At 37.8% G+C, this 12293-nt stretch overlaps 1 protein-coding gene across 4 annotated transcripts in view; it reads right to left on the bottom strand.

Moving 5' to 3' along the window:
- Window positions 1-315: 315 nt before the first annotated feature.
- Window positions 316-12293, bottom strand: part of LRRC7 (leucine rich repeat containing 7) — a 573404-nt gene continuing 561426 nt past the window's right edge. For 3 of the 4 annotated variants that reach the window (XM_059138591.1, XM_059138595.1, XM_059138592.1), the window contains one exon: window positions 316-6894. In XM_059138591.1, the coding sequence (XP_058994574.1) occupies window positions 6787-6894 (108 nt within the window). In that variant the 3' untranslated portion in view covers window positions 316-6786. The remainder of the gene's footprint in view (window positions 6895-12293) is intronic. The other variant, XM_059138593.1, reaches the window with a different exon arrangement.

Raw genomic sequence — 12293 nt, 5'->3', positions numbered from 1 at the left:
ACAGTGAAGGGACCACTGTGGGCAAAAGCAGAGGTTGAAAAGCACAGGGAATACTCAGGGAAGTTTAAGGATTTCTAGGTGTCGAAAACACTGATTATGTATAGACAGAGTGAAGAAAAAATAAGCAGTTCCCAGATTCAGAGGAATCAAGCTTTCCTTGGAAGAATGAAGGGATGCCTGCGGTTTGTAAATATGTATGACCCAACATGCAAACAAGTGTTTTCATGGGATGGGATAAACAGCATGCAGTGAGAATGCCCTTCACCCCACCAAGGGAAGTGAAGTAAATAAACGGGAAATGCAGCTGGTGAAATGCAGCTGGTGAACTGATTGCATTTCTGAGTGCCTCATTCTAATACTGGATCTTGAGGACTCCCAAGCTCCCTGATAATCTATAAGAGACAGAGGTCATAGGAACAACTCTTTGGGGTGGCAGCACAGAAGAACCTCTTCAATCCAGCAGTTCATGCCTTTTAACGTTCTACCTTCCTCCTCTTTCCCCCGACATGTCAGGAGCCTATAGATAGACACAGTGCTGGGCCAGGCAGAACACCACCACTTTTCATCGTGTTCTCTCTCTTCTTTAGAACAAACCAACTGGCAAAATTCTCTTCTACAGATTCAAAGGAATCTGTGGTTGCTACTTACTCTGTCCAGTAAGTCTCCACTCTTGCCACTTCTAGCCTATCAAATATTGCCCTACATCTTGGTGAACGTTGATAATGGCCTCCCAAAGGCCCTAAGACCCAGTATGGAGAACTTAGCTCCCAATGGAATAGCCACCCTCAAACCCAGAAGAGATTTGTCTAGATAACGATGCTACTTCCTTTTGCAATACATGGGCCGAGAGCAGCAACAAAGGGACTCACCACATTGCCTTGTACTGCCTTTTTTTCTGGAAGCTCTCTCATCTTCCCATTTGATTGTGAGACTCTGTGCAGAGGAGATCATGTCATGCAGAGCCTGGTATATACTTGATGCTCAACAAATATTTATAAACATTGCACTTACTGTTTCCATCATATTCTTCAATAAAATGCCCCCAAATGTTTTGAATTTTGAGTGACATACCTTAATCCTCTGAGATTCAGCTATAGGAATTGTTTCCCTGTGGAGGAAATATGGAGTTTTCTGGTGAGAATAAAAGTCTCTGTACTAGGATATTTTACTCCAGGTATAGAGAGACCTGACTGTAGGCTGCTAACTCCTGTTATTTTAAAGACAGGGGGGTAAAAATAGAAACAAACCTGGCACAACTAATACAACTGTGCAACACTGGTAGTTTTAAGAAGAAAATGTATCTACTTTTCAAACTAGAGAAAGATTGGATGATTTATTTAACTTTTTCCTCAGTAATCATCCCCACATAGGTTGTAAGTTATGCTGGGTTTGAATATAGTATTTGTAAAAGTTCCACCCATGGCTTTTTCTTTGGGCCCGGCCCACACTGGTTCCAACACCAGACTAAGAAGAGTCACAGGGTTTCAGTGCTTTCTACATAAACACTGCCTGGATTTCATAATCTTCCACTCTTTGAGGCGCTGCTATTAACAAAATTAGGCCAAGAAAAGGTGTTTTGGAGCATAGTCTGGGGAGATACCAGGACAGCTGCAGAGATACCCTTCTCTTTGTGCCTGTCTTACATCCAGCCCTATTTCTCATCCTGCTTCACGCTCAGTGGGTCGTTACAAAGTGTGAGCTCACTGCCCTAGAACAAAATCCACTAGGGAAACCCTAGCAGATGGAGTAATACTTCTAAACCTTCTAAAGCTGGAAGCAGTGAATTATTTCCCTCCCCTCTGTTTTTCCTCTTTACTTCTCCTAGAACTGCTCTTAGGAAAGATTATGATAATCACATGTTAAGAATCCAGAGGAATTCAACATTCCTAGGTTTTCGTTTATTTTTTTTTAATCAAAAGCTGAGTGTATCTTTCCCCTCCATAGATCAGAAATCTCTGAATTCTCCAAAGTAGAAGTTGTGCAATTTATACCCTCATAGGGGCATGTTTCCAAACCATTCTCTTGTAGACAGTGTCAAAGGTGAGGAAGATTGGAACATTTCCCAGTAACCATCAGCTGACAGGCTTAGAGTTGTCAATACAGCAAAAGTCAACATTTTAAAAACAGAAGTGGAACCATGGTTCTGTTAAGGCATTGCCCCCCCCCCCCCCCCCCCCGCACACAAGGTTGGTTTGTTGTCAGAGACATAAATGCGCCACCTTTGCACCTGGGTTAATGCTACCACTCAAGTTCCTTGGTCATCTAAGGAAGTTCTTCCCAAACTGGAAGCTGGAACCATGCGTAGATACTCAAAGGTCTCCAGACAATTAGTACTCTAAGGGGGCCTCTTATCCTTATGTCAGCAGCCATCCTCTGCCTTTGGAACATCATAGCGAGTCAGAGGGACAGGCCTATAGCAGCTACAGCAGCAATGAAGAGAGGTCAGTTTTGCATACAAGAAATGGAAATGCCCCCATAAGGTTCAGAATGCAGCTGCACCAGTCGACTGAATCTGCTTTGAGTTCTGTACAGTGGGGGGTTTCAGAAAACACATTCTCTGGGTAGTTTAGATCAAATGAAACTGAAGGGATGCACAGGGGAGCGGACACCGATGGTCTCCTATAATGGTGCTTTCTAGAGTACACGTCTGTTTTTCCCCAGCCCATATTCTAGTTTTTTGCTATCGTATATGCCTGGGCGACAGTCTAACTGAGTGATGGGGCAATATTCTGGGGCAAGGCAGGATGCTTTTCATAATGGGAAGCAGTTATATTGCTAAGGAACATAGTTCATGCAGGTGATCTAAACTCTGGAGATTCCCACCCCCCTCAACCCCCAATTCCCAGATGATCCGTTAACTACAACCATAAGACAGGGTGCATCATCAACCCAGTGTTTGAACATTTTATTGAGCCTCAGAAAAATTTAGCATTTCTGTGAGAGGAACTTTCCTGGAAACTCAACCCTGCTTTTCTTGATACTAGATAAAGGACCCATCTTCTGAACTGACTGGATTTCCTTATTTGCATAACTTTTTACTGACCCAATGTTTCAGCAAGCCCGCTGTTTGGTCAGTATTTCAAGAATCAGTCAAACACATTGCCTGATTGAATTTACCAAAGGCTTAGAGCAGTGGTCCTGTACCAGCATGCCTGTTTATCTGATTATGGTGTATTGTTACCTCTTGATAACAGCAGATCCATCAGAATAGACATTCTTGATCTGGGTGCCAGTGAGGGGGCAGGAATTGACCGAACACAGCATTAAAAGCCAATGAAAAGACAAGGTGACAAACACACTATATTTTCCAAATATTTAAATTTTGGTGGAGGTATTTGATTTGATGATTTATGGTAAAATGTTTTTCTTGCTCCTTTCATCTAATCATTCTGGCAAATCAAATACTTTCACTTAATATTTGAAGGTGTAAATCTAATTTCTTCATTTTCCTCTCTCTGGGTATACTATCTCTTTAGTTCACCCACGGAAAGATATTTCAGTCCTACTTCTTAAATAAGCAATTATATTAGTAATATGTGTGCAGTCATCTTTCAGATTAAGAACAAATTAATGCTGATTTGTCATCCTCTCTTTAAAACTGCTTTTCATCTTGAAAGTGGTAATCCAATGTAAGACCCAGAAACAACTAGGATTGTTTGATGTTTTTATGCAATTAAGAGTTTTAATGAACCGAGACACACATATTTTATAGGTTTCAATGAGCAATCAATTAGCATGATGTAAATATCAGTATGTTATACTGATTTTGAGTATTCCTTGTCAAAAGTACACTTATATTTTGAAATTATTCTCTTTGTTAAAGTGAGTTATATTGTCTAGAAGGTGGAAATTATTGTAAGAGATCTTTTGTGGCAATGTATTTTTAAGCCATATAAGGTTTTAAAAATTGACCACGAATGTCTATTTGGCTTTGCAAAATCTGCAGGAATTCTACCAGTACTTTTCGCTCCTTGTTCTTTCCACCCTTATCTTTCCCATTCTCCTTCCTTGTGTCTTACTGATTCACCAGATTGAGATCGCTTCCTCAGCAGAAAGATCTCAGTAAAAATCAAAGACCAAGAGGCAAATCTATTGGAATCATCATGAATTTCACTCCTTTGTTGTCGTCGTTTTTCTTTTTTAAAAAGGCACACCTTTAACTTTATTTCCCCTTTCCTTTCTTTCTTTCTTTCTTTCTTTCTTTCTTTCTTTCTTTCTTTTGGTGGGAAGGGGTGGTTAACATAAACCAGATTCTTATTTCAGGGAGCAAAGCCAATGATTCCAAAAGTCAATACTCAGAAATTAATGTATTTTTGGTTTTGGTCGCCTATGGAATAAATTAGATTTTTTAACCCCTCGAGTAATTAGTAATTTTTTTTTCAATCAATCTAAAAAAAATGTCTCTTTTCATTATTACCTGCCTTTTCTCAGTATGCAGCATGGCAGAACAATTGACAATGAGGTGCTTTGAAACATCATATTTCTTTTCCAGTGGGTCAGGAACCCCATTTCTTTTCCTCATTTCCTGTAGAACAGTAAGGATGAGAGCCCTGGGCCAGGACAATGGTGTCCCATCAGGAGTGGAAGAGGTGTTTACTATGATCCTTGTAGCTCTGTGCCTCAGAAGCCTCTCCTGGAGCCCTGGGTCTGATGGGGAGACCTGACATAAGAGACGAGACTTGGGTGGTCCTCTGTCTGACTCTTCTTCGACCTCTCCCAGAACAGATTAAACAGAACTGATGGGATGAGTTGAGATGCTTCATTGCCAACACTACACCCAGGAGTTTGTTTTTCTTTTAAGTGATCTTGTGAGGCCAGTGGGGGCCTCCATCTTGATTAATGATGATCATCCTATAATAGCAGCTGGAAACCGTGGTACCATGGTTTGGTGTCAGTTTTTGACAAAGGAAATTAGGCTCTGAAAGACATTTCTCATCAGAAACTGTTGATATATTAAAATGCATTTAAAACTTACTTCTGGGAAACGTATTAAATAGGCCAATCATTTAATCATTTGCTAAATGTCAAACCCTATAAAATCATGGTATAATGTCACCCTGACGTAAAGCAACATCAAAATTAGTGCATCATCTATAAAGTGAAGTATCATTTGCCTTCAAGTGACAAATTCTATTGCCAAAAAATACCACTGTACTTCTAATAAGTGACACTCATTTTAATAGACCCTACAAAAATACAGTATTTTCAATGTCCCCATAAAACAGTTAACTTACAAATATTACTCTCAGAGCTTTGGTGACACCAGTACATGATACTATTGTGAAAATCCTAATAGAATACTTGAAACACTACCATGTAAACTAAATCCATTATACATACATATATATATATATATATATATATATATATATATATATATATGGCTATGTGGAAATATGAGAGCATGCATACAACCAACTCTGGGAAATTATTCTGGAATTTAAATTAATATTTTAATCAAATTAATGACTAATATAAAAAAGAAATATTTTTAAAGGATTATAAAATGAATTTTGATTATTTATAGAGGAAACAATTCTAATGTAAAAATAACAAATTCTCTATTAACTATGCTTGTCTTTCTCTCAATAAGAGAATGCAGGATTATACTTTGAAACATTTTTGGAAAAAAAGTATTTTCTCTATTTTTGCCCACACAAAACAGGCACTGAAATTAATAATACAGGTAGACCACAGCTCTGAGAAATTATATTTGAAGTTTCATTTTTAAATGCCAAAGTTTTTTAATCATCCACCATAACTTTCTAACAACGATCTTCCTTAATGATAAATTTTATCAATCTCCAAAACTCATTTTAAATTATTTAAAAGTAGCAAATTAGATAAAGCAACACACAAATAAATTCCACATTTACAAGTAAAGAAATCACATGGGCTCCACTTTATAATCAACATAAACTTGAAAGAAATTAAGCAATATCTTTCCTGCCACCCATCATTCACTGCTTAAATTTGTGGTGAAAAAGATTTATCTGTAATGACCTTTAGTCTGTTTCTTAACTCTTTGTGTGTATTGTAATTAGCTAAAGGCATTGAACAAATTAGTTTGTCCTATTTTTATTCCGGTCCCAGAGATAAATGGCTAATTTATGAAATATTTCACTCTGTGTTATGAGAATTTAGCAAATGAATATGGAACCAAATATAAACACTTTATACCATATGTACAGTTACTTTCATAAGGCATTATCATGTAATTTTTATTGAAAAAGATTCAATATAGTAAAGTCTTATTTTAAGATATAGTTTCTTTCTCAATCCGAGATGTTTAGTTTATGAAAATATTGTTTTTCTCTATATTCTTTTTGTATATATGCCAACATATACCTGTGCTAGAAATATTTTATGGGAATTACAATTCTTTATATTTGTATTTTCTATATAAAGGCATATACAACTTTGAGGCAGTGTTTCTGATGGAGAGCAGAATTCGTAAAGAGCTTGTATGTGCTTCCGTGCTCCGAAATTATATGAAATCCACTTCGAGAAGAAACTTATTTGATTAAAAAAACAAAACAAAAACAAAAACAAAACTGCACCAATGCACAGCCGGAGGCTGACAAGTAAAACTAATACATAACCACATGAACATCATATTTATATAGTTAACATTTTTAAGGATGATCAGTGCTAACATATAATATTATACATTTGGCACTAATGTTTGCCATTGGTCCAGCAAATGGCAAAATTTGTTTCTATGTATAAACTTATTTTTGAACATTAGGTCTGGCTAGACGTATCTTCACTATTTATAAAAAATATTTAGACAGTAAGCTCACGTTGAATAACTAGGTCTACTGTATTCTGGAAACTCTTCAGTAGTAATACAGCTTTTTCATGTTCCATATGTACAAAACTATGTCCATTTGCCTGTAAACACACAAATAAAACAGGGCAATCAATGCAAGATACTTGTTTGTAATCTCATCATTTTTTCTAATCCTAAGATAAAAGGGACTCTTGAGCAGCCAAAAACTATTGGTTTTCAAAATTCATAATAGAATTATAACTATGGAAACAGCTAATTAATTTCACCCACCTTTGATTCAGTTTATTAACTCAACAAATATTTAACAAGCTTCTAGTACTTCCTAACTAAGACTGTCCTGGGCACTGTACTAATCATAGAGATGCCCTGGTGAATAACAGATAGATACATTTTGAAATATGGCAGTTGTTCTGTGGTCGTTCTTTTGCTTTGTCTTGTATTTACAGATATTTAGTTGAGATGTTTTGGAAGTGTCCACCGGACTGGACCATTGCCTTCTTGCTATATAATTACTGAAAAGAATAATCCCATCAGCAAGGTGAAATATTTCACTCATGACACACATGGTTGCACACTTAGGGTCTTATTAGATCTTATTTTGGATCATTGAAAAGTTCTTAGTTTATACATTTTTATATTTTTTTAAATTCTTAAAAAAAAAAGGTTTTATTTATTTATTTGGGGGAGAGAGAGAGGGAAAGAGAGAGAAAGCACAATCAAGGAGACGGACAGAGAGAGAAGCAAGCTCCCTGCTGAGCAAGGAGTCCAATGCAAGGCTCCATCCAGGACCCTGGGATCATGACTCGAGCCAAAGGCAGATGCTTAACTGACTGAGCCACCCAGGCACCCCTACATTTTTTTTTTTAATTTTAAATTTTTTTAAAAAAGATTTTATTTATTTATTTGACAGACAGAGATTACAAGTAGGCAGAGAGGCAGGCAGAGAGGAGGAAGCAGGCTCCCTGCTGAGCAGAGAGCCCGATGCAGGCTCGATCCCAGGACACTGGGGATCATGACCTGAGCAGAGGCTTTAACCCACTGAGCCACCCAGGCGCCCCACCCCTATATATATATATATATATATATTTTAAGATTTTATTTATCTACTTGACAGAGAGATCACAAGTAGGCAGAGAAGCAGGCAGAGAGAGGGGGAAGCAGGCTCCCCACCGAGCAGAGAGCCCAATGCGGGGCTCGATCCCAGGACCTTGGGACCATGACCTGAGCCGAAGGCAGAGTTCTTAACCCACTGAGCCACCCAGGCGCCCCCACCCCTACAGTTTTATATTAAAGAGATCATTTTTATTTCCCCCATTGCTAAATGCAAATATATTCATTATTTATATCGGTTGTTCTCAATGGCATCCAATATACCTAAGATATCCATCCCTCAGAGGTGAAGCACACTGATACTAGTAACAGTGAAAATGCCTGTCATCTTCTAGTTAAGAATCATCAATCTAAGCATTCAAAATCCATTTTAAACACAGGCTAAGGTTAAAATTTTGGGATTCAACTGGTTAGTATTCGACTCTTCACGTGCTTTTCTGCTGTTAGTGCTCTTTTTTTCCCTGTATTAAATTACAGCTTCTCTTGATTGGAATGATTTCTACTATTAATGTATAAAGAAGTGGATCCCATAAAACTTGACTGTCATTAAGGCCCAAATAAAACACAACCTTACAGAAACTTGGTAGGAATAATTCTTGGAAACTCCATGACTAACAATTATGTAAGTTTTCCTCGCATCTGGGACTCCGTTGATTTCGACTGACGGAGGTGGCAAAGTACTGATAACAGAGCCAGTTAATTGGTTGATGTTTTCAGTTTTCAGTTGACTGATACTAATTTGGGGAACCTATTGCCTTTGTTGTTTTACTTTTTTAATGCTTTCTTAAAATATGGTTAATATTTCAAATAACCACTTTAGATATTTCACTGCCTTTGGCTTTTTAAAATTTAAAACAACATCACAGTACTGTGTAGTCTTTATAACTTAGATGAAAGTCATCTGACACATTATATTTTATCAGTAGTTTGTTAAAATTGGTTGACTAATTATATGATTAAAAAAAAGGAGGTCCTAAAATACTGCATTTCTTAAACCTCAATACATCTAACAGGGAAAATACGAGGACACAGAAATGTAAAACCATGAAAGCCCATATTACTAGAAGTATACATTTGTTTGTTTTAAAGATTTTATTTATTTATTTGACAGACACAGCTAGAAAGGGAACAGAAGCAGTGGGTGTGGGAGAGAGAGAAGCAGGCTTCCCACGGAGCAGGGAGACCGATATGGGGCTTGATGTGGGGCTCAATCCCAGGACCTCAGGATCGTGACCTGAGCCGAAGGCAGACACTTAACGACGCCCCCAAATTTATTTTGAATAGAAGAACCTCCTTCTCTCTCCTAACCTCCCTCCTCTCTCTAAATATATTTATCTCCTTTAATGTATATAATAACATTTAATTAATGGAAATGCTTATCAAATTAGCATCAGCTGTTTGGGTGGCAGGAAATTATAGTTGGGTAGAACTTTGGGTTTGTTCCACAGCCCACATTTCTTGCTTCAGTTGTAGTTAAAACCAGAGAATTGGATTCCATGTGATGTTATTTCTAGTCAGATGAAGATGTGGGATAGAGAACACAGCATATGGTGCATTCTTCTTTTTATTCTCAATCTGTATCTGACATCAGGAAAATAGCAAACTTGGGTGAAATGTATGCTTCTTCCACTGTATTTTTGAGGAATATACTAACTGCCTTAATGTCCCCAATTTGACCAAAAGACATACCTGAGTTGAGAATTAAATTTATTTATTTATGTATTTACTTACTTATTTTAAGCAAGCTCAATGCCCAATGTGGGGCCGGAACTCACAACCCAGAGAGCAAGAGTTGCATGCTGTACTGACTGAGCCAGCCAGGTGCTCCTAAATTTAATTTTAATAATGGAATTCTTAAATGTCCTTAATAATAACTTTGTGAATGCTCAGATTTCTCTATCGGAAGACTCAAAACCTAGAGTTGCAATGAACTCCAGACCCACCAAGAATTTTCAGGGAATTGTTTGAAATTTCAGTATCTTAGTGTTTCAGAGAAAAGGAATTCTCTAGGTTTGGAGGTCATGAATGGTATATTGTCCACCATTAGACCTCACCATTCCTGGTTTTAGGAACTACCAGTCCCAAAATAATATCAATTTTAAGAGCACAAGTGGAAGAGAGCCCAGATAGCAAATTAATCACGGCTGTTAATTTTGAATGATACTTTTTCAAAAGGTCTTCAAAAAAGGGTGTTTTACTTCTATCATTTTTTTCCTTTTTTTTTTTTTTCAATCAAAAACGCCTGTTATATTAACTGTGCTCAAGGCGTTGTACCTGGCACTGGGGATAGGAATAAGAAAGAGATGAGACAGGGAACGCTCCCCTTAAAGAAGTAACCATCCAGAAGGGGAAATTAGCCATGGACATAATGTAAAATAATGTAGAAAATGCCTTACCCATAGAAGGCACTCAACATCTGGATTATCACCAGAAGAGATAAAAAAAAGTACTAGGGTAGTTCAGTGGAACAGAAAGGGAAGAGGGAAAATTTTCAGGGACCCGATTTCTCTGAGGTGAATTAGAAGAGTTTTCCCCATACTCACACCTGGCAAGAGTGTGGTTAACGAAAGGGCCACAATCTTGTCTCACTCAAGCCTAGAGCCTCCTCCAGCTCTAGACATGTGAACAGTTGGCTCTTTCAAGTAAATTCTTCAACAATCGTATAAGGAAAATAATTTTAAGATGATCTCAGTATGAAATCATTTTTATGAGAATTTAAAAATAAAATTATCAGTGAACTTAGACCCTAGGCTTTAGCATAGGAAAGAACCCTAAAAATAAGCTAATGTGTGTGTGTGTTGGTGGGGGGGTTGATGAAAGCTGGGGTTAGTTTGTAGATTATTTTCTTCAAAATGATTATTTTCTTCAAAATGAAGAGAGATAGCCCAATATGTGAAATATTTAAACAAAACTTCTCTGGAGAGATAGAAAGAGGCAGTAAGAGAGTGAGAGAATGAGAGAGTGAGAGCAAGGATATTCTAGGCTAATGCTCTTATTTTGTCAGTGAAAGAGCTACACCTCAGAGAGGCCAAGCCACCTGACTAAGGCCACACATCCAGGGCTGAATAATCTGACACCGTAATATTTGTGCTTATTATTTCTTTCAATACTTCACTAAAATAAGAAGACCACGGTTGCTTCCATTGATCTGAACTGACATTTCATTGATTATGATAAAATAATGACCATTTCCCCCTTAAAGTTGTTGCTATATCATCTCCTGACATAATTTGTTCTTTACAGAGATTGCAAAACCTTAATTCTCATTCAGATTCCTCTCAGGATTAACATAAGTCATTCCAAAAATACTGGTAGAAATAACATTTGGTCCTAAATTAGAATCTCCAGAAATGCTGAACCTCTCATTCTTATTATAGTGTTAACTCTGGCTTAATTGGGTTTTTGTAGCCATATGTGAGCTTTCTCTCTCAAAAGTGGAAAGACTAAGTCAAGCTATCTGCTAGGACAGTGCCAGGAAAGTTGGGAGGAAATGGATTAAAAAAGGAGAAAACTTTTAGGGTAGAATCTATAAATTTGGCATTTAATTGAACAAGGGTAGAAGAAACAAACGAATCAGATTGTGATATCATTAACGGAAAATGGAAACAAAGTAATAGCTTCGTTGGGAAGACAATGGGGTTTGTGGCCATGGCAATGCATGCAAAGGAAATGTTGATCATATATTTAGAAACAAGAGACTGGAGTTCATGAAGGAGGTCAGGGTGGCAGCATTAGCAACAGAGGTTAGGCTTTACTGTGGTATTCACCACTGGGAATGCTGAGAGATTTATCAGAAGATAAATTTAAAAGGGAGCATTGTGAAAGAAGGGAAATCAAACCAGGGGAGTGGGATGGGGTTGCAGCTTGTGACATTTAGAGCAAAGCTGAAAGATAGCATTTGCTGTTGCCTGGGCATCTAGGAAAATCTGCCTGAGGTAAGAGGGCCTAATCCTTCCTGCAGGAGGATGGCAGAAAGCTGGCTCCAACTCAGTGGCCTAATTGAAGAACAAGATCTCAGGGGACAGAGGCACGGAGGGGAGAAAACAGGACAGAGGGGCTCCTGGGAGATCCAGACAGAAGGATAACAGGGAAGAGTGAGCAGGAAGGGGATCATGGTACTGTGCTCACAAAAGCTGCAGAAAATCCAAGAGAATCAAATCTTTTCCAGTGGCCCCAATGAACCCTAGCTTGCTGCAGCAGAGAGGGGGAAAAAAAAAAAAAAAAAAAAAAAAAAACCCAACCAGGGAAAAGATAAAGCTTGCTGAAGTCTGGCTTTGTATCTGGCTCAGTTTCCAATAAAACTGGCTTCAAGATGTTCTGAACCACCGTCCGGGCTCTGATTCAAGGATAGAAAGATCCAGCGTATAAACTAGCTTTAATATCGCTTTAA

Source organism: Mustela lutreola, chromosome 10 (assembly GCF_030435805.1).
Source record: "Mustela lutreola isolate mMusLut2 chromosome 10, mMusLut2.pri, whole genome shotgun sequence".
Lineage (NCBI taxonomy): Eukaryota > Metazoa > Chordata > Mammalia > Carnivora > Mustelidae > Mustela > Mustela lutreola.
The sequence above is the reverse complement of the archived record's forward strand: the minus strand, read 5'-3'. Positions and strand labels throughout refer to the sequence as shown.